General features: G+C 43.1%; 1 protein-coding gene across 5 annotated transcripts in view; it reads left to right on the top strand.

The window, feature by feature from the left end:
* Positions 1-23,739, top strand: part of CACNA2D4 (calcium voltage-gated channel auxiliary subunit alpha2delta 4) — a 374,858-nt gene that overhangs the window by 321,353 nt on the left and 29,766 nt on the right. For all 5 annotated transcript variants that reach the window (XM_073621593.1, XM_073621591.1, XM_073621594.1 and 2 more), the window contains 4 exons: positions 52-66; positions 2,099-2,143; positions 8,044-8,106; positions 11,088-11,158. In XM_073621593.1, coding sequence (XP_073477694.1) covers positions 52-66; positions 2,099-2,143; positions 8,044-8,106; positions 11,088-11,158 — 194 coding nt within the window. The remainder of the gene's footprint in view (positions 1-51; positions 67-2,098; positions 2,144-8,043; positions 8,107-11,087; positions 11,159-23,739) is intronic.

The following is a 23,739-nucleotide window of genomic DNA, read 5'->3' on the forward strand; positions in this document are numbered from 1 at the left end:
TTGACTTTCTTCTTTATCTTTTATGTGGTGCCTGGTGACCTGCCTCCTCAGCCCAATGACACTGATGTAAGTCTGAATTTCTTCTTTCTCTTTGAGGCTTTGCCATTCTTACATGTGACTGCTTCACTCATATTCTTGAAGAAAGAATCTCGCAAAATGTTGTAATAATTTTATTTCAAAGCTCCCTAATTCAGAATCTAAAACCAATTGCATATCTAAAATTAATTTGGTTTACATTTTGGATGAAGTATAGACGAGTTAGAACCTCAGTCCAGTGAGAAGAAATTGCAAAACCAATTGCAGAATCTAAAACCAAAAGCATAACTAAAACCAATTTGGTTTTAGTTGGTGATCCTTGTCCTATACATAGAGCGAAGTGATAAGAAAAGTAGAATAATGTTAGAACACGTAAACTGTTGGCGCTATATAAATACTGTATAATAATAATAATAATAATAACTTGTTTATTGTAAGAATGTTTGCTTGACTTAACATTTGTTAGTGGGGTCAAATCGTTGTTTATTTTTGACAGCAGAGACAAGAAAAGTCGAGGGAGCAGGATGCAAAATTTTTCTCAAATGAAGACATTCTTTAAAAAGTGAATGGTTTTCATTTCCAAAAATAGTTCCTGTACTACTTTTCACGACTTCAGGATGAACCCGCATAGATGTCTGTCAAATAACCCCCGAAGTCGGACTGCATTGCCGGTTTAAAATTTCAAACCCACATCAGTGTGAACCTGGGCTAAAGTCTAATCTTACAAGGTGTCAAACTAACATTGGTTTTCCACCATAGTTACAAGAAAATTCGAATTTAGCAATTTTCTCGAATGAACAAAATGCTGTTTTTGTTTGGGAAAGTCTATTCACTCCAAAATTAAACGGATGAAGTATAGACGAGTTAGAACCTCAGTCCAGTGAGAAGAAATTGCAAAACCAATTGCAGAATTTAAAACCAAAGCATAACTAAAACCAATTTGGTTTTGGTTGGTGATCCTTGTCCTAATTATATAAAGAACCTCAGTGGGCAGCCTGAGAGTCTGAACTTATCTTGGAGCATCCCAAATCCAATTATAGTATGTTTATAAAATTGAAATATGAACATACGAATTATTAGGGATGAACAATATTGAGAATTTAAGGAAAGTGCCCTGAGGTCAATAGGGAAAATAAAGGTAGGTTATCCATATCACACCCCATCTCAGTGTAACAATTACAAAGCCACATCTCGCCCTGTCGGTGTATGTTGTACATTTGTTTACAAACAAAAGTTGATGGCTAGCAGCAGTGGTGGCTGGTGGTTTTTGTTTTGGGGGAGCTGCAAACTCCAGCCCCCACCCCCCGGTTGGCTGGCGGCACCCCATCCCCCTAGCCCGGTTTGTCATCCAGCCCCGCACTTAACCTGGGCTGGGCAAACAGCGCTCCTATGGGCGGCGGCCGGCGTTTTTTATCGCGTCTCCCCTCTTCTGCATCACGACGGCTTCCGCCGTGCGTCTCCCCGTCGTCCTCCTAGGCGTCCAAAAGGATTGCCTGTCCTTTCAGCCAATCGGGTGATGTGTCTCAGGACCCGCTTCCTGATTGGCTGGGAGGAGGATCAGTGTGGCAATAGCTGCGCCCCGAGCCCACACCCTTTTTTGAAGCCTATTAGAGCCTTTGGCTCTAATCACGTGCTTAAACCCCCCCCCCCCCCAGCCCATTGAAATCCATGGTCCGGCTCCCTGTATGTAGATCAGGGGGCCTGACACATGGATAGGGGGGGCGGTGCCCATGCGCCCCTAATGAGGGACGGGCCGCCACTGGTCAACAGGTAAATCGAGGACCTGCTGATCACATAGCTTTTTAAAGAAAAAAAAATTGCTATTTTTGCGTCAAAAGCTTTCGGAAATCAGCCAGTGATTGCTACAAGTTGGTATTTTATTCTTGGTAGAGAAAAAAGGTTAAAAAAAATAAAAGTTGGATGATTTGTGCTTATTACAGGGTCACCAAAAGAACAGGTGTGTGTAGCCAGGGCAGAATATTATATGTGAGAGTTTTCTGTAATAATTATATATGTATTCTGCGTATGAAATACTTGACCAAGTTCTCAATCTTCTCCGCAGTGTAGCGACGTGGACGGGATGTGTCCAATGAGCTGTGAGGATGAGGTAATGTAATAAGTGACATTATACAATCACAGATCATTAAACACGTATGCCACAAGGACCATATTTATATTAAAGTGTTTGGGAAATCATATATTGATAGAAACCTTTAAATGGGTTCTAAAATGTAGTTAGTGGAGTCCAACATTAGGTGTTAGAATACATCCCAAATAAAAAAATTAAAAAGAGAACGACACATATGTATTGGAAAGTCCAGTGTATTTTATTAATCAGAATAGTGTGGCAGCTAGCCGATGCATTTCGGGAATTTCACCAATCCCCTTCATCAGGGTTTACAGTATAGAGATAAAGGAGGGTTTAAAAGTGGACCAGAACTGGTTATCTTAAAGAGGACTGTTGTTACTGTGCATAGGTTCTTCGCAAATTAGATTCAGAATACTTTATTGATCTCAAAGGGAAATTATTATGGTTAACGTCCTGAATAAGCTTTAGCACGAAAACAATTGTCCCTTTTCTTTTTTATATCTTTATTCAATTTCCCAGACTCAATATAATACATAGAATCAAAAAACTATATCTAAATATCTATAAATATCTATATATCTATAAATATATCCTAAGTAACAATTAAATAATTTCCTTCTTTACCTAGTCAACCACCAAAAAGAAAGGTTTTAAAGTTAGTTACCTTTTGTTCTATCTAACTTAGAAATTTAATGTTTATGATCTGAGGGTCCATGCCTCAATAGGTTTGTATCGCTTGTGGTGATACACAGCAGAACACCATTGGTCTGCCATCTCTCTTCCCCCTCCTCTACCCCCCTACACTCTCCTCCAACCCCAACCCCTCCTCCTCAAGAGAGGGTTAGAGGGGGGAAAAAAAAGGAAAAAACATCTACCCCCCCCCCCACCGTCTCTCTCTCTCTCTCCCCTCCCCTTTCTCAGTCTCCTCTCTCATATCGCATCTACTAAAATGCCATACTTCCCAGATCTGCTGTACCCAAACAGTTTTGTGGTCAACTAGTACCTGATATTTTGTTGACAAAGTGAAGTTGGTCCATTGCAACCATGTTTTACGGAAGTGGGATTCTTGCTTATTTAAAAATGCCGTCAGTTCCTCCATTCTCATGATTTAATTTACCGCTCTGATCCATTGACCTATAGTAGGAGGGGTTGGGGACTTCCAATGTGTTGGCACACAAGCCCTAGCCACATTCAAAAGATGCATTACCACTGATTGTTGATATTTACTTTTTGAGAACCAAGATGTAGTAGACAGGCTGCTGGATTCTGGTCAAGTGTTAGGCCAGTAAGGCTCGATTCACACCTATGCATGTTGCTTTTGGGCGTTTTTGGAGGTTTTTTTTTCATGCTTGCCACGTTTTTGAGCAGCGTTTTTGCGGCGTTTTTGCCGCGATTTGCGTTTTGCGTTTTTTTTTTTTTTTTACAGTTTTTTTTTACAGTCTAAAAAAAAAAATTTAAAAAAAATAAAAAAAAAAAAACGGCAAAAACGCATCAAAAACACTGCAAAAACGGTGCACTTGCGTTTTTGATGCTTGTCCATTGAATTCTATTACATGCAAAACGCTGCATTTTGCATGAAAAAAAGTCCCTGACCCTTTCCAAAAATGCAGAGAAACAAAAAGGCATTGATGTGAACATGTTCCATAGGAACCCATGTTAAAAAATTCCCGTGCATTTCTGCAAAATGCAAAATGCATCAAAAAACGCGCTAGTGTGAATGGAGCCTAAGATCCTTAATTATAATACATATATTTTGCCGGTAGGGGCGTATTTCATGGCATGTCCAGAATATATGGAAGCGTGTTCCCCTATCTTTTCCACAACGCCAGCAGACAGGGTCTACTAGTTTGTCCAGACATACATAGTTGTTCAAAAGTAGTGGGCGTGCCTGCTGTCATTGGGTCGAATGATGGTGACCTAAGGTATTGTCTTATTTGGGTTGCCTGCCACAGTGGGAGGGCTGGTGTAAGCATTAATTGGATATCAGTTATCGATTTCCATCCTGCCGGGTCCCTAAAATCTTGTATTCGAAACTTGTTGATTTTAATAAATTGGAAGAGTTTAGGATCCGATATCCCTGGTAGAAAATCTGGGTTCCCAATCATTGGTGTCATATTTGTCATCTGTAGATAATTTATTATTCTCAGTTTGATCGAACGGGCAATTTTAGAGTGCCTACAATAGGGTGTTCCCTTACTTGTTTTGAACAATTTTTGCTCAACCACGGGATTGCCTTGAGATGGATGGGTATGATAGATTGTTCAATAGGTATCCAGTTCTTTACTCTCGTAAAATTACACCAATCCAGAATTCTGGATAGATGTACTGCCTGGTAGTATCAAATTGGGTCTCAGAATCCTATATCCCTACTCTTTTTTGGTATGATAAATAAGTATATCTGCTTTGATCCTAGGTGAGCAATCAGCCCATAGAAATTGTATGAACTCTGTCCTAATTTGTCTTAAAAAATTGATTGGAACTGTCACAGGAATGGAAAAGATACAGTAACCAGGGCAGTACATTCATTTTTAGAATACAATTTTTCCCAAACCACGTATGTGTCGAGTTTCGCCATCGCCTAAGGTCATTCCTAATATTAGCGAGCAGTTGGGGGAAAATATATTGGAACGTGTTTGTTATAGAGCGTGTGAGGTATATTCCCAGATACTTACAGCGGGATTCCGGCCAGCGAATTTTTTTTTTAAAGTCAGCAGCTACAAACACTGTAGCTGCTGACTTTAAATAAGTAGACTTACCTGTCCTGGGTGCCTGCGATGTAGGCCGCCCGAGGCCGACCCGTCCCGGCACTGCCATCCTAATTAAGGGAAACAGGCAGTGGAGTCTTGCGGCTTCACTGCCAGTTTCCTACTGCGCACGCACGAGCGGCGCGGCGCTTTGTGAATGGGACGAGATGTGTTGTGGGACACACACAGTTCCCATAACACCCCGCGCCCCATTCCCCAGAAGATAACGCGGGGAGCAGAAGACTGAAGATCACCGCGGTGTAGGAAGAGGCAGATTAGGAAGACTGCCTAGCAACAGCCATTTCACGTAAGTAAAAAAAATATATATTTTTTTTTTTCCTCCATTTTTTTAGGTATTTTTTTTATGTAATTTTTTTTTTCAGGGTGGACCTCCACTTTAAGTCTTTCTGTTGCCCATTTACACGGGAAATTGAGTTCTAAAACAGGAATTCTAGCTTCTTAGATTGTTAGATTCATTGCCTCAGATTTTCCTAGATTAATTTTATAGTTTGATAGTTGTGAGTAACAATCGAATTCTCTGATCAAGTTTGGTAAGGATATTTCTTGGTTGGTAATAAAAAACAGTAGGTCATCTGCAAATGCAGCTACTTCATGGAATGTCTTCCCAACCTGTACACCTGATATATCTGGGTTACATCTAATATGTCTCAACAAACGTTCCAATGTTAGTATAAAAAGAAGCGATGATAATGGACAACCCTGGCGCATACCGTTTGCCAATGTAAAATTGGCAGATAACACCCGGTTAGCTTTGACCGCTGCCATTGGGTAATCATATAGGGCTTCTATCCATTTCATTGCATTTGTCCCAATTCCTATATATTGAAGGGTATTCCTCATAAATCTCCAACTCACCCTATCAAATGCTTTCTTGGCATCTGTGAAGAAAAGCACTGCAGGAAGTTTGGTAGAGTTGCAGAGAGGTATAATATTAAGGGCTCTAGTAGTATTATCCCTTGCCTCTCTGCCAGGTACAAAACCTGACTGGTCCACATGGATAATTCTTTCTAAATAGGGAAGAAGTCTTATTGCCAATATCTTTGTCAACAGTTTTATGTCTGTATTAAGAAGTGAAATTGGTCTGTAGCGGGCACAGATTTTCAAGATAACCATTTTGGCCAAGCTTTTCTGTATTTCTATAAGCTCTGATGAAGGGGAATTAGTGAATTCCCTGAAATATTTTGGCTACTTACTGTTACTATCGTAATTATTGTAATTAATGAACTTACCTGGACTTTTAACTAGTATTGCTCTCTACTCAAAACTTCACCTATGCTGTGTTACGTAGTGATTTGGTGGTATGAGCTGCTGGAGGGTGGGCATTTAGCCTGATTATCCTGTAGGCACTTGTTGGCATTATGGTGACAGTGGCCACAATGAGAGTGGGGGCTATGAATGAAATCTTTGTTTAAAACTATCAGAAAGAAAGGAAATCAATACAAAAAGGTTGTGATCAGTTTCCATTCTTCTGCTGAATGGCCAGTATTTAAAGATTCTCCGTCTCCAGGCCATTCATTGCTACAAAAAAATCCCAGAACACTGTGCATTTAACATATTTTATTCATGTTATTTACCTGTAAAAACCTCCCTTGTGTAAACATCAAAAAGCCTTGAGACTGCCGGGCTCCATCATCTTGGATGTGATGTCAGCAGTCAGCAGCCCCAACAGACTCAGAGCTGTCATACAACTGACCTTCTATAGAAGCCTTTCTCAACCCTTTCAACTCAAAGGAACTCTTGAAATCACTGTCTCGGGGAACACCTGTTAGAAATTATTCTATCTACAATTCATGACACATTAGTGTGCTGATCAGTGGGAAGAATGCTTCTTACACTTGTGGTCATTGAAAAGAATTGCCCCCTTACAGATAGCTAAAAAGGTCACTGGTGTCAGTGAAAACATATCTGAGAGGCAGAAAATGTGCATTTATCAAGGAACCCTCAGCAACCTCATAAAACCCGGCTCTTCGTTATTCTCCTTCACTTCTCCCCTGGCAGCTACAAAGCTAAAAGGTTATATAGAGAGGTGAAGACAGGGACAGAAGAGCTGGGTCAGCACAGACAGTAACTAGGCTCTTCCAGTGCAGAGGAGAGGGCTATGACGTGCAAGGAGATAGGAGAATGTGCTAGGGAATAGGCTCTTCCCAGAGTAGTCACATTTTCAAAGTTAAAAGACAAATTGCAAATGAATAAAAATAATTTATAGAAAGGAAAAATATTGCAAGTGAGCATTTAACATTGAGTTGAGTTTTCTATGCTAGAATTTTTTACGTTTTTGACAAGTCCAACTTTAGATAAAACTCCTGTCAGATTTTTATTAATGTTTGTGGCCCCACTGCACAAATTTTTCTATACATTTTGTTCCTGCAGCTACACAGCAGAAAATGCGGGGCAGGGGGTGCCTTATTTAGGAAGGCATTGAAAGACATTGCCACAAATAATAGGGCTTCAAGCCTTTCTAGGATTAAAGTGTATTTAAAGCCTAAACTTTTAGTTTTAAGCAGAGTGTTGTGGAAGGGTTATAGCCTGTCAGGTTTTTACTATGTCCATGTCCCTGCTTGGGACATTCAGCCTCTCTATTTGTCATTGTGGTCATCATCTCAGTTACAGAATGTGATCAGAAAACCAAAATGTTACAGTTGTCACCAGAACAGAAATAGAAAGGAAATCCTCCAATGGGGATAGCTGTTTTGGTGACAGCCAAGAGGGGATTTCCCTTCCTTCCTGTTGTGTCTACAGAATTATAAGGGAAGAGAAAACTCTACAATCAGAAAAACTGACAGGGGTCCTAACCCTTCTTTACTGTATACAAAATGGAAAAAATTTTTTGGCTTAACATATAATTTAAAGATTTAAAGTAAAATAAAAGACCTGCATCTTCCACAGATAGGGCTGTGAGCGCCGAAGTAAAAACAAAAGCAGAACTGAACGATAGGAGTGGATTTGGCGATTTGGGGATCTGTCAGTGGAGATTGATTTCATTTATTTTCTCCTCTCTGTTTACTTTGAACTGTCCTGTCTCCAGATCGCCCAGCACTTTGTGCTGCGGTGTCACCTTCCCGCTGTGTGTCCCAGTCTGCAGTCACAGGGAAGAATTATTGATGTGTTTTGGCTGTGCGCTCAAAGTGACATTCAGACAATTCTGTCTTACAGGCCCTGAACTGCTTCCTCATAGACAATAATGGCTTTATCGTGGTCGCAAGAGAGCCTGAACAGGTAAGCAAGGGTGAACCTGGGGCATGGGGAGGATTAAATGATTGTAATAAGGCTTGGGGAATTCTAAGATTATTCAGCACAGAGTCCTGATGGTTCATTAAGTAATCTTGAGCAATCAGATTTTTTTTTCTGGTTGTCCTGGGTTATGGTGCTGGGCAAATTATCACTGCACAGCCTTAATAATCTTCATGTCATCATTATAATGGAGGCTGGCAGGCTCAGGGCATCAGGGTGATACAAGAAAGGCGAGGAGTTCACATTGAGACTTTCTTCTATGGCCTCTGACAGCAGGTAGCGTAGATGAATTTCAAGGACTGATATAATGAGCCGCTGATGCTCCATCTGCATCCCGACCTGTTCGTCATTAAAAACCCATTAACTGGCAACGTGTACAACTGTATGCACACCTGGAGAGAGGTGAAAGCGTGGCATTAACCATTCCTCCAACCCTGCCTGCCGCTGTCACTCACCCCGACACCCACCCTCTCATTTTCTGTGTATATCTTCTTTTTGGCTGTATTACTCTCTCTTTTCCCCCTCCTCTCTCACCTTTTTTTCCTCTAACCTACTCCACCCCCCCTACTTATCTTTAGTCCCCCACTTCCTTTTTTTTCCCTCTGCTCCCTCTTTACCTTGCTCCACCACTTCCTCTCCCTCCACTTTTTCCATACCCCCCCTCCTCATTTCCTTTAACCCCCCCTCTTTCTTTCTGCTTTCTCCTGCTCTCATTCCTCTTTTCCTCTTCTTCTTTCCTTCCTTCCTTCTTTTCCACTCCCCCTCCTATTTCCCACCTCCCTCCCTTATTTTCCTCACCCCACTCCTTGTCTTCCGTCCCCCCCATCCTATTTCTTGATGGAAAAAAATCTAACCAATTCTTTCATCTAAGCTCTACAGTGCAGATGGATGAATCGCCCACTGCGGCTGCTATATTTTATCAAAATACCTGAATAGTGCCTGCATCTGATTGGACGCAGCTGTCTAGGCTTTTTTTTTTACAGTTTTTTTTTTTGCCTGATTTGTTCAATTTTTCAAGTTTAGGATGTCAGATAGGAGGTTGCCCACAGGGCCACCCACTTGGAGGATAATGTCTGGTTCATCAGGAATGCCCAAAATTTGCATAGTGTATGGCCAGCTTTACATAGTGTGATATGTTGTGGGGGGGTGTCGCATAAATGTAGTGCTTCCCAGTGAGTTTAGTCTACTCCAGAAATGCTGCTTAAGGGCTTGGTGGTCCACTTTTAATAATAAGAATGAAAAAAAAAAAGTTCACATAGAAAATCAGTTGCCCGTGCAGGTAGAGTTGCCACCTCATCCCTTTAAACCCGAACACCTTTGAATTACACAGGTTCTGAGGCTAATTAAATGCAGATAAGGCACCAAGTGATTTTAATTACCACCGTAATCAGCAACAGAACCTGTGGAATTAATATGTGTTTGGGTTTAAAGGGATGAGGTGGCAACCATACACGCAGGGTTTTCTACCATCAACACAAACATAAATAATGTTCAGCCCACTGGCTCTCTCAAGCAGCGCTGCTGCTTCTGGGGCCCTTTGCCTTGGTCCTCCAGACCATCTAACACAGCACCTCTGTGCTCCAGTACAAACACTGTACCTGACACTTAACTCTCTTGTAACTCCCTATTCTGTCACCGACTGTACCTGCACAGTATATAGGGAAAAATTACTATGCTCCTGGTGAAAAAATCTATAAATAACAAAGTAAGGAGCTGGCGGCACTAAACAATAAGACTAATTGTGAACATAAAAAATGATGTGCACTTTTTGTTTCATTTTTTATGTACCTGCACAGTGCAGACATACACACTTTGGCTGCTCCCTGTAGCTTCACTAACTCCCGGGGAGGGATTTGGATTCCTCTGACTCCTATACTGAGACATCCTGTCTTTCAGGTGGAGCACCAAGCTATTGTTGGGTCCTAGATTATAACAGGTGTGCACACTCAGCCTGCTCATCTCTGGTAAGACATGGACACTGGGCTGGAGACTTCTTGCCACCCGAAGCACTTAGAAGTCCTCAATCTGCAGACCCTGATCTGGGAATTACAAAACCAAGAGAAAGATTAAAAACCTTTATTTGCTCAGAACTGAAATTCTGCAGCCCCTCAAATTGTATTCTTGAGAACCCTGTGTTGCTTTCTCCTATGTATTCACAGTGACAGGGCCTCGCAATGTCACAATAGTTAAGGCTACATTCACTCCAGCAATGAGGGCCAGTGTGAATAGTAGCAACACACAAAGTGCATCCAGCAGCGATCACAGCAGGTAATTGCTGGCTGTGCAGAGAGCCACGAATAGCTGTGGCCCCAGCAAACTGTCATTGTAGTGAACAGAGAGGGCGGCCACATCTCTGATTCCTGCCACTACTATTCACTCTGGCCCTAATTGCCAGTGTGAATGTAGCCTAAATGGTTAGGTTGGAAAAAACCTTGAATAAAAAAAAATAAGTGCATAAATAGAAATAATACCTCTCTATATAGAACCCTATACCCATGGTTCATTTTGAGGAAGCCATAAAATCACATAAAACGTGGTCCAATTTGCTCCAATTGTGAAAAAAAAATTGGGATCAAGAGTCTCTGGTGTTATTACTTATAAATGTTATCAGCTAGTCATAATCTGTGCATTTAGGAATGTGCGCAGCCTTTTTTTTTTTTTTTTTTTTTTTTTTTTAAACAATAAGCTGATCTGGCTAGAACTGGATCCTGAGGAGGTCTATTCCACATTTTCACAACTTTTACTGTGAAGAAGCCTTTCTGTATGCAAAGAATAAACCTCTTTTCCTCTAGATGCAAAGAGTGCCCCCTTGTCCTTTACAGTGACCTTAAAGTGAAGAACTTTGCACCAAGTCATTGACTATGGCTATGGACAACTTACTGTATGTATTTATACATGATAATTATAGTAACAATCTTTTCCTCTCCTTCATTCCCCTCTCTTCCACTTTTTTCTCTCTCTCACAGACAGGAGTTTTCCTGGGTGAAGTGGACGGCTCTCTGATGACACAGCTTCTCAGTATGGGGGTCTTTAGACAGTGAGTTTCACACAACACCATAGAAACCCAAAAGAACACAAGTAGTTTTTTCATTCCTGTGTGTTATTTACTATTTTTTTTTTGCTTTTTTAATTTACTAAATAATTTATCACACAGATATTCAGACTTCTTCTCATTTTCTATTATGTAATTGATCTCTGCAGTAAATGTCAATCTACAAAGATTTAGTGTAGGCGTCTTAAAAATATAGCTATCCTCTGGTGGCATTATGAGGTGTGTATTGAAGAAAGTAAGGAAAGGAGCCTTTTGAAGTCGGGATACAATACAGATTCCTTAGAAATACAACGTTTCAATGTTGATTTCATGTGAAGAAAATAATTGCACATGAATGCGAAATTTATGTTTGTGAATTGAACATTTTGATGTGAAACATACACATGTAAAATATCTCATGCGTCTTTAAGAATTTAAATTAATATCTTTCTGTGTGCTTTGTAGCCCTAAAAGCTGAACCCCAGACACAATTTATTAATTTATTTTAAAAATATGTATTTAAAATATTTAACCTCTTGGCACCGGCTGCATATTTACAAATATGCGGGCTCTTGGCAGGTGGGCCTTGGCACAAAGCGGACGCATATTTTCATGCATTGGTGCAAAAACAGCTGTGCTGAGAACGTGTGCCCTGTACAGCACAGTTACCAGCGGCTAACGGAAAGCTAATGGAGCTCTCCGATCATGTGACCACCATGACAGCCAATCACGGCGGTCACATTATCATAAACCACTCCCGGCATCCTAAACCTCTTAAAGGGTGGGAGGCGCCGGCTCCAAGGGTTTAAATTGATATTACTCAGCAGCCACAAATGATATAAATCTACTTTGTGTACGCCAAAAAGTAGGGTTGCACCGATACCAGTTTTTATAGACCGAGTACGAGTACCGGTACTTTTCCTCAAATACTCGTCAATACTGATTACCGATACCTATTTATACATTTTTTTTATTTACATTTTTACAACTTTAACTTTTTTTTGGTGGGGAGGGGGTTACTGTTTAGGGTGGAGAGGGGAGGGGGGTTATCGTTTAGGGTGGTGTTATTGTTTAGGGTGGGGAGGGGGGTTATTGTTTAGGGTGGAGAGGGGAGGGGGGTTATTGTTTAGGGTGGTGTTATTGTTTAGGATGGAGAGGTGGGGAGGGGGGTTATTGTTTAGGGTGGAGGGGTGTTATTGTTTAGGGTGGGGAGGGGCAGTATTGTTTTGGGCAGAGAGAGGGGAGGGGGATTATTGTTTAGGGTGAAGGAGCGGGGAGGGGGGTGGGGAAAGGGGGTATTTGGGAACCCACACACTGCCAATCACTGCACTATAACACCCATCAGACCTGCCCCCCCCCCCCCCCCCCAAGAAGTTCTGCAGCAGCAAAGCCTGGCTCAGTGCAGGAAACACTACTCACCAGGCAGGCAGATCTGTCACCCCGCAGCCGCCAGCAGAGGAGCCCAAGGAGGAGAAGCACATTGCTGGAGGACACAAAAAACTGAGCTAAGGGGGAGGGGCGGAGCCGGGGCGGGTCCAGTGCGGGGAAAGGAAATCCTCACTGACAGCTGAAACGTCATTGGTTGTTAAGGACGCAGCGGCCCTGCTCCTTAACAACTAATGACTGCCTGCATTCTTTTGTATACAAATCACGCTGACAGATGAAAGAGCCAAACCTGAAGGTATCGGTTTCAGGTATCGGCACATTTGCATGAGTACTGATACTCATGCAAATGCTTAGTATCGGCACTGATATCGGTATTGGTGCAACCCTACCAAAAATCTGTACAAACACAGATATTACCTTGTACAAGTAGCAGTGACATCATCCCTGTACCGAGAGGGGAGCTGTTTGAGGGACCAAGAAGGCCCCACCCACTACAGGTTGCCTGCAGAAACCTACAGGAAGGGGTGGAGATGAGAGAGCAGCAGTGACCGGTCTTTATTACAGGAATCTCCTACACAGAGGTAAAGTTTTTACACTGAAATACTGCACAGATCTGAAAGAAATACACAAAGAATACCAACATTTCAGAGAAGAATACACAGGCCTGTTTTATTTATAACATTTTTGCTTATCCTGGAGTTTAGCTTTAATCCAGAAACAAATGAACATCCAAAAAAATCTCCAAAAACATATTGTTTTTTCCCACTGTATTTGAATATTACAAAAATAGTAATAGACACATATAAGAGGCCAAACTCCATGCAGAGCAAAAAATGAACCTCTGCAGTGGGGCCTCCTCACAAGAGAGTTGCACTGCACCACATGCAATACAGTGTTAATAGCCCTGCACTGTAAGTAATGATGCCAAGGCTCCGCCCACAGACCGAAACTTTGGGGAGAAGGGAAGAGCTGGGTATACACTAGTAGAATTTCATTCAACATTTTTCATTGCAAAAATGTTGTAAGAAGATTTTAATTGTTTTTCTATGTATTAGTGGAGTCAAATCGACGTTTCTTTTTTTACTGCAGTGACAAGAAAATTTCAGGAGCAGAATGGAAATTTTTTCTTGAATGCAAGAATTTCTAACAGTGTATGTGGTTTTTATTTAGCATAGTCTATTCATTCCAAAATCTAATGCTCAAACAACATTGGAATGTTCTGAGAATTTTCATCCAATTTTTTGTTCAAAATTCTACTGGTGTATGCCCACTTTTATACTGCCTCTTCTGCAACCCCCTAGACTTAACAAGCATTTAACCCTTACAATGGGGGGGCACGGCAAGGGTTCTTTATTGTTGCGCCAGGAGCATTAAAGTGGACCTCTCAGTAATATTACACATCCGCATCAATTAGTTCCTGACTTGTCACAATATACAGCAAAAGTATAATTTTTCAGAAAATCTTCACCTTTTATCATTAAAAAAACATCCTTATCTGTCTTTCACACCTACTTCAAGTAATAGAAACTCATAAGAGGGGTACGTTAATAGTGAGTGGTGATACCAACCCAGTTCTTTACCCTTTTTTTGTTTATCTCCATAAAATCCCCCCCTTAAGCTCCCTGAAAGTCGCCTGGCGTGAGTGTGACCCTGCACGCTGCAAATATACATTATATTTTTACCTCATAATGTTTGTTTGAGAATAGACCACATCTTCCTGACCATAGCTTCTTCCCCTTTGTTGCTACAATCTCGCTTGATTGTGTGGTCTGACCACTGCGTGGTTGCTAATACTGTCTCCTCACTTGTACCCAGTTCCACTGACTCCACCTGAAGTAGGAACACTTCTCACCTTCTAACCCAGCTTTTTGCCAAGATATTCAGAGCGCATGGAAGGAGTACCTTACTTTTAACGCCTCCCAGGAGATCGCCCCTGTTACTGTCTGGGAGGCTCATAAAATGGTTATAAGGGGTACATGCATACAAATAGCGACCCAATTGAGACGTGATGGGGGACACACACGTGTAGGAGACTCTGATGGGGACACAGACGGGTAGGAGACTCTGATGGGGACACAGACGTGTAGGAGACTCTGATGGGGACACAGACGGGTAGGAGACTCTGATGGGGACACAGACGTGTAGGAGACTCTGATGGGGGACACAGACGTGTAGTAGACTCTGATGGGGACACAGACGTGTAGGAGACTCTGATGGGGGACACAGGTGGGTAGGAGACTCTGATGGGGGACACAGGTGGGTAGGAGACTCTGATGGGGGATATAGACGAGTAGGAGACTCTGAGTCTCCTACACGTCTGTGTCCCCATCAGAGTCTCCTACCCATCTGTGTCCCCATCAGAATCTCCTACACGTCTGTGTCTCGAATCAGAGTCTCCTACATGTCTGTGTCCCGAATCAGAGTCTCCTACCCGTTTGTGCCCCCATCAGAGTCTCTTACCCGTCTGTGTCCCCATCAGAGTCTCTTAATCGTCTGTGTCCCCATCAGAGTCTCCTACACAACTGTGCCCCCATCAGAGTCTCCTACCCGTCTGTGCCCCCATCAGAGTCTCCTACCCGTCTGTGTCCCCATCAGAGTCTCCTACATGTCTGTGCCCCCATCAGAGTCTCCCACATGTCTGTGTCCCCCAGCAGACGTCACACACCATTGAAAATTGAGCTGTACTGAACTTAAAATAAATGGGAGTGTTAAGTGAGGTGGTGGGGTTATGCATTCCCCATTCCCCTCATTGGCCACAGGCAGCTGGCAGGCAAGGCAAACAAAAACTTCCAATGGCTGGGTTCCCCCATAAGCAAACTCCCAGATCACACCCCCCAGATACCTCTACCCTGATTACATCCCCAGATACACCCCTAGATTCACCAACCCCATATCTCTCCACTCTGATCACTCCCCCCCCACACAAACATACCTCTTCCCTAACTTACACCCCCCATATCTCTCCACACTGATCGCACCCCCCAGATTCCCCCACCCTGATTATACCCCCAATCTGATCACACCCCCTCCATATACCCCCAGTCTTATCACACACCCATTTCTTTCCACTCTGATCACACACCCCCATACCTCTCCCCTGACACACACCCCAGATACCTCCCTCCACCATCACACACACCTTGGGTTTACCAATCCCTCAGATCTCACCAGTCCTGCAGACAGTTCCTCCCAGTCATGCAGGGGCTCCTCCTCCAGATGAGTGGGAATCTGGGGCAGGCATGACAAGACCTCCAGCCCAACCTCTTCAGCATGCACAGCCAGCCCACACCTCTGAGCTGCCAGACAGTGGGGCCCCGCCTCCTCCCGGCACACATGGGAATCTGCCCACCGCTCCTTCATCCTCTGCCTCATTGTATGCGCTCTGACAGCGTTACACACATCACCCCGCCTACATTCTGCTTTTGATGACTGTCCTAGAAAATAATCCACAGCACGAGTGGCATAGTGGGCACGGGTGAGGCTGTGTCTGATGTTTGTCCGGACTTCCTGCTGAGAAGGGAAGGGGGAGCAAGCAGACCGGCTTTATCTGAAGGAGCTGTGAACTGGATAAAACATTCAAGTGGGCCGGGGTTTGGAGACTCCTGATCTAAACCATTCCATTGTAGCTCTGGCTGTATGTTTAGGGTCGTTGTCCTGCTAGAAGGTGAACCTCTGACCCAGTCTCAAGTCTTTTGCAGACTCTAACAGGTTTTCTTCTAAGATTGCCCTGTATTTGGCTCCATCCATCTTCCCATCAACTCTGACCAGCTTCCCTGTCCCTGCTGAAGAAAAGCATCCCCACAACATGATGCTGCCACCACCATGTTTCACAATGGAGATGGTGTGTTCAGTGTGATGTGCAGTGTTAGTTTTCCACCACACATAGCGTTTTGCTTTTAGGCTAAAAAGTTCAATTTTTGTCTCATCTGACCATCTTCCATATGTTTGTTGTGTCCCCCACATGGCTTCTCGCAAACTCAAATGGGACTTCTTATGACTTTCTTTCAATAATGGCTTTCTTCTTGCCACTCTTCCATAAAGGCCAAATTTGTGGAGTGCACAACTAATAGTTGTCCTATAGACAGATTCTCCCACCTGAGCTGCAGATCTCTCCAGCTCCTCCAGAGCTACCATGGGCCTCTTGGCTGCTTCTCTGATTAATGCTCTCCTTGCCCGGCCTGTCAGTTTAGGTGGACGGCCATGTCTGGGTAGGTTTGTAGTTGTGCCATACTCTTTCCATTTTTGGATGATGGATTGAACAGTGCTCTGTGAGATCTTCAAAGCTTGGGATATTTTTTTTATAACCTAACCCTAAACTTCTCCACAACTTTATTCCTGACCTGTCTGGATGCTGGCCTTCATGATGCTGTTTGTTCACTACGGTTCTCTAACGAACCTCAGAGGGCTTCACAGAACAGCTGTATTTATACTGAGATTAAATTACACACAGGTGGACTCTATTTACTAATTAGGTGACTTCTGAAGATAATTAGTTCCACTAGATTTTATTTAGGGGTATCAGAGTAAAGGGGGCTGAATTCAAATGCACGCCACACTTTTCAGATATTTATTTGTAAAAGAAATTGAAAACCATTTATCATTTTCCTTCCACTTCACAATTATGTGCCACTTTGTGTTGGTCTATCACATAAAATCCCAATAAAATACATTTACGTTTTTGGTTGTAACATGACAAAATGTAGACAATCTCAAGGGGTATGAATACTTTTTCAAGGCACTGTACATATTGTATAAAGTCCAAGAAGCGAGACTCTCACTCAGCTCTGTCTCTTCAAGAGCTAAACTAACTAGAATAGCAAAGAATGCAGAAACTAGCAACCCCCTCAACGTTTTACAGGAGTTTAGAATCCATCTATCATTACTATACACTGCCGAGATGGACTCCAGCTCTGGCTGATAACTTGCTAGCAAATGTGAAAGTGCCTACCGGCTCAGTCCTCAGGGAGTACTTTTGGATGACCCTAAAATCAGAAGATTCTAGGTTCGACTCCTGGCTGGCTCGCCATGCTGACTTGGTTAAATTGATGATAGGCAACTCCTATCCTCATATTGATTAGTGGTTCCAAATTAATAATAACTACTGCAGTAGGGAACAGACACAAAAGATACGCTCAGCATCTTTCCAAATAACTGCTTTATTATGACGCAATTGAAGGTGTTTATGCACATGATTACGTAGGTATTACATTAATATTACAATTGTACGTTTATGGTAACAAGGGGCGTTACATAGGCAGGCTAATTCTAATCAGGACTCGAAAGACTGTAAACATTTACTGAAAACATTATTAGTGCCGTGTGCACAGTGAGGGCAGTGTGCAATACATACAAAATACAATACAATTATATACAGAACTTACAAATTTCCATTACATACCCTTGATGTAGTGTTGCAGGCTATGAAAGCCCTAAACTCAATAAACATTCTGGTCTGGATGGCCTCCTAGCAGCTTACCACAAAAACATTTCTGGGATCTTGGTGTCACTTTTTAGAAATCCATTCTTTAGACTGGAGACTTTGGCTGCCATCATCTCAGTGATACCCAAACCTGCTGGTATACGTAGAGTTACTCTCTTATTGTACTCGATACATGCTAAATGTATTCTGCATACTTTCTGTCCTAAGATATACAAAAAACTTTTGATACAGTTTCCTGCCCATATCTTTACTACATTTTGTGCCGTTTAGGCTTGATCTCCTTGCTTTAGGAGAAGAAACCTAAGGCATACCTCTGTTATGTGTGCTATAAATCAGACTTTTTCCTCATAGCTAAGGGAAAGAGGAAGGGGTGTCCCTCTCCCTGTTACTTTTTGCTCTATCAATTGAGCCCCTGGCCCATCTCATCTGTTGTTGCAACTCAGATATGAGAGGCGTTGAGGAAGCTGTAATCTCCCATAAGCTCTGTCCATTTGCAGACAATATCCTACTTTTCCTCACTTTCCCCCTCACCTCTACCCCTAACCTCCTTTGAATACTGGACAATTTTGCAAGTCTCCAGTGTGGAGGTTAATGTAGTAAATCCAGAGCTTTAAACATTATGCTCCCTGAATTTCAGACACTGTATTCCTCACTTCCCTAAATTTCCACCTAACCGGATGCAACCTACAGGACTAATCAGAGCCCTTGGCAATTTTCAATATTGCTATCCTTGCTGCACTAAGGACAAAATTCTCTCTAAACAGTGGAAATATATACATCCATTCCTTGCTTCAACTGGGACGTTCCATTGAAACCTCATATTAACGGGTGCTCCACATGAGTGCTTTGGAGACAGTCTGCTATTTCTCCCTTTTTAAGATTTGTATTCACTACAGCGGTAATACCGCAGGATTAAGGAGAAAGTTCATAATAAGAACAGTCTCTGAGTACGCTCACTATTACTTCCCATTGGCCACTCTAGTGAACAATACTTGTAAGGGGATATATGGACACCCAGTTAAGTGTCATGCTTCATCAAGGAATGCATTACTAGTGCTATGAGGATTTTAGTCTGACTATTATATTTAGTGTGATAACGTGAGGTGTCTTGTTGTTGGACTTAATCTTCCTGTGGAGAAGCCATACTACCTGCTATCATCCACAGTCTTGGGAGAACACAGCTGCCAGACTTGAACCAGAGTTTCTATGGTCAATAGTGCCCCCATTATTTCCCAGTTGTGGCTATAAATGCCTTTTGCTGGACTAAGTTCCCATCCACCAGTGGTGCTTTACGGCTGACACGTTTACTTACAGGGGGATCAATTTACACTAGTCGGAATTTAGTTGAATAAATGCTCTAAAGTGAAGCCTGGTTAGGGCTCTTGATGGTGGTCTTACCTGTTTGGGCTGTTAGTCTGAATAACATCTACTGTGCCATCGTAGCATGTCTGAACATGTGCAGATGTATGTGTGGTCCTGGGCCCATGTGTATGTGTGTTTTTTATTTTATTTGTGTGCTGTGACAACGTTGTCCCAATTTTATTGATCGGCAGTTTGGAGGGGTGCTGGTCAGTTGATCGACAATCTGGAATACTCAAAAACTAAATGTTGTTATATCAATAAAGTCTTTTTGCATATTTTCTAAATACCGCAGTTGGTTCTCATTTTACAGTTACTTGGCTGGATGGTTTCTCCTTGCCCCTCAGGTTTTTGCTTTAGCCCAACTGACAACCCTCATGTCAAGCTGGACTCCTTTACATATCTCATGGGTAGAATTTCAGCAGTAGAAATTAAGGTGTGAATGCAGCCTCTAATGTGCCCGAATTGAGAGGGAGATCTTTGGATTCCCAATTTTACTAAATGTTACCATGCAGCCCAACTTGCTCAGTTGACTAAATACTATGCAACCCGGAAGATCCCTCTATGGACCTGCTTGAAAGCAACAGACTGCGAACCACTTTAAATTGATAATCTATTATGGCTCAAGCCATCAGAACAAGAAAACACTTTCTAAGCTGATTCCCCCCCCCCCCCCCCCATGTCACACTAATCATCTTTCCTGACGCATCATGGCAGCACACACTGGGTTGCGACTCCGCCCCCACAACCTGACAGGATTGGTTAGCTATAAATTTGAAGAAGAGGCAACCCCACTTCATTCTCTTTTTTTTTCTTCATCTGACAAGATTGGAAGACAAGACTTTGCACCCTTACCGTATTCGCCCCACCAGGTTAGCCTCTCCTAGCTGGAAGTCTCTCCTGTTCAGCCTCTAAAGGAGTCTTTATGGAGAGAGCCCCACTCTGGTGGGCAAGGATTTCTGGCACATACAAGCTTTAAAGAAGCTTAAAAAATCGCAGTGGCTTTCTACCTGTCTGCACTCCTGTAAGTGTGTCATTTCCTTTCATTTTTGTGTGTTTTAAAGTTCTGCTGGGCTCTATAGTTCCACAGGCAAAGGGAATCTCCAAGATGGCTGCAGTGTCCTCATCAGCTCTCTGCACAGGCGCCGGAGGAAGTGAGGTCATACTACTGGAACTTTTGCCCTTCTCCAAGATGGCGCCCGGGACTACACAGCACTACTGCACATGTGCGGTGATGTCATTTCCGGCGCGACGGAGGAGGGGAATTTTAAAAAAGCCTTGTAATCTGTCAGTTTTTGCTGATGTTTACAGGCATATTACAAAAGGATTTTCCTTGGTGTTTTTGCTGCCCTCAGTCTCAGGTAAGTCCACATCTCTTTTGCTTGTGTTAATAAGTGATCTTTTTATGTCTGTGACTACTTGTGCAATCCTATACTGTATGCTTTCTAGATACTGTCTTCTGGTGCACTGTTTTCATGGAAGCCACTGCCCAAACAGACCATCCTCATCATATGAGGTAAGAGGTGCCAGCATTCATGGTAGGTATGAAGGAAAGAAAAAAGAGTGCATATTCGCTAATCATGCGATTTCTGGTAGCCCTTCCAGGTCTAAATCTACCAATTCCAAGCATGCTCCAGTCATACTTTGAGTCATGGGAGAGCTAGGAGAAGTCGCTCAAGATCTTCATATGACCATCGCCACTCTGGTCGCAGCCACTCTCATTATAGTCGCTCACACCGGAGTCGCTCATATAGAAGGTTACCTTCTCCTCGTCACGAAAGGAGCTATCACACCCGCCCTGCAGCAAACGCTTGCTGGGTGTGCGGAGCTCCACCTTTGCCAGACAAATTGGCCTGCCAGGCATGCTTCAATGAAGCAACCAGAAAAAAGGAATCTGATGTAAGAGAGGTGACTGACTTCATCAGAGAGTCTATACGGGAGACATCACTTCCTGAACAAGACAAGGCCGGCCCGAGCACATCTTCCGTAGCTCAGAATCCGCCCATAGATTCAGATTCCGACAATGTTGATGCAGAGACTGCTACTGGATTTGACTCTACTCTAGTGGAGCCCTTCATAAAGTCAATGAAGGAAGCCATAGGATGGGAGGAGGCGAAAGAGAACCCTCGCAAGATTCGGAAGTACTTCCCTAATCTTTAGAGGGAACCAAAATCCTTTTCCCTCTATCGAGGAACTGGAAGATCTCATCAAGGATGAGTGGGAGAGAATGGACAAGAGAGCTAATCTGAATAATAGATTTACTAAAGTGTATCCTTTGAAAGAACAAATCGCTATCCCAACCACCTGTGGTCGATGCTTCTTTGATGCCACTTGCAAGACACGTTACTTTACCCATAGAGGATGCCGTAACTTTCCGGGACATGTTGGATCGAAAAATTAATCAAGACATGAAAAAAGCATATTGCACAGCAGGGGCACATGTAAACCTGCAATGGCATCAGCCGCAGTAGGAAAAGCAATTTCTGGTTGGTCTGCCAATATAGAGAAATCTGTTCGTGAGGGGGCTGACCAGGAGAAGATAATCAGTTCTCTTCAAGAATTGAAACTGGCAGGTGATTTTGTGGCAGAAGCTGCAGTGGATGTAATTCGTTCCTCTGCCAGGGCTATGCTGGCATCATTTACGGCCAGAAGAGCTCTATGGCTCAAGCCATGGGTGGCGGATGTTGCATCAAAGTCTAACTGGTGCAAGATCCCTTATGATGGAGTTAACCTCTTTGGATCAAAGTTGGTTTCGGCAATCTCCAAAGTAACAGGTGAAAAGTCGGGCCTGATTCCTTCTGGTGGGCGTCCCAAACCACAGAAGGTTCTTACCTTCAAACGCAATCTCCTGGAGAGATACAGGGAGGCGAAGACATACAGACCAGGTAGAGAATTCAAAAGGAATTGGAAGAATCCACAATCATCCTTTTTGAGACTTCAGAAGTCTAAGACCACCTCGTCAGGGGAAAACCAGAAGTCTTCTTGAGGGTGCGCCCGTCCTACCTGGGAGAGTGGGAGCCAGACTCAAAAAATTTGAGCAGGTATGGACGGAACACATAAAGGACGCGTGGACACTGTCCACATTAAAGCATGGTCACAGATGGAAGTTTATAGAAGAAACACCAAAAAAACATTTTCAGTCAACCAGACTGCCATCTCCAAACAAGAGGAGATTACTGCTCAAGTATGTGGCGGAGCTAGTAATGAAGGGGGCAATATTGGAAGTTCCAATTTCCCAAAGAGGAAGGGGGTATTACTCCCCTCTATTCCTGGTAAGGAAAAAGACAGGCGACTTACGGCCTGTTATGGACCTAAAGGGACTCAACAGAAGCATTCAAGTAGAAGCTTTCAAAATGGAGAGCCTCCAATCAATTTTGTTAGCTGTAAACTTAGGAGATTGGATGCTTTCCATAGAGTTATTGTATGCTTATCTTCACGTGCCCATACACCCCGCTTTTCAAAAGTATCTGCGATTCTCGGTCAACCGTCATCATTTCCATTTTCAGTGTCTCCCGTTCGGTATCTCCTCCGCTCCCAGGACATTTACCAAGACTCTTCTTCCCGTGATCGCGTTCCTAAGAGAGAAAGGCCTGCGGCCCCGTCATTATTTAATCGATATCCTGCTCTTAGCGGACAGTCAGGAAACACTGATTCTTCATCGAGATATACTGATCAACACGCTTCAAAGTTTCGGGTGGTTGACCAATTGGAAGAAGAGCAGTCTTCAGCCCACTCAAAATATGACTTTCTTAGGGGCGGAACTCGACACGTTATTAAACAGTCAGTATACCTCAGGAAAAGATAGGGCCCTTATTACAGAAGATAAGGAGGCTAATGGCGGCAAGATATCTTCCAGCAAGAATCTGTCTGAGCATTCTAGAGTCAATGTCGGCCACTCTACCGATGATCCAAGGGGCACAATGGCATATGAGGACATTGCAATACTCATTCCTTACCCAGTGGAGGGGAACATCTATGCTCCAGTCGATCACCATTCATCGAACTGTGAAGCAGTCAATTTGGTGGTGGATGCATACAGACAATCTAAGGAGACACAGACCGATAGTCTACCCAGAACCCGAGGTGATCACCTCGGATGCTAGTCAGGTTGGGGAGCCCATTATAGGAACCAGGCGGCTCAAGGACAATGGCAATTACAAGCAAGGGATCTGGTATCTGGCCTTTGGCCCATCCTTGAAGGGGAAGAGTGTTCTAGTCCGGATGGACAACAAGGTGGCAGTAAGGTATATACAGAGACAAGGAGGTACCAGAAGCAGTACATTGTTGGAGAAAGTCCGTCCCATCCTAGAAAGGGCTCAGATATTTCTATTAGATCTGCGAGCAGTATATGTCCCAGCAGGTCAGAATATGCTAGCCGACTGTTTGAGCAGGGAGTTCTTAT

The sequence above is a fragment of the Aquarana catesbeiana genome, linkage group LG03, assembly GCF_042186555.1.
Source record: "Aquarana catesbeiana isolate 2022-GZ linkage group LG03, ASM4218655v1, whole genome shotgun sequence".
NCBI classification, from domain to species: Eukaryota; Metazoa; Chordata; class Amphibia; order Anura; family Ranidae; genus Aquarana; species Aquarana catesbeiana.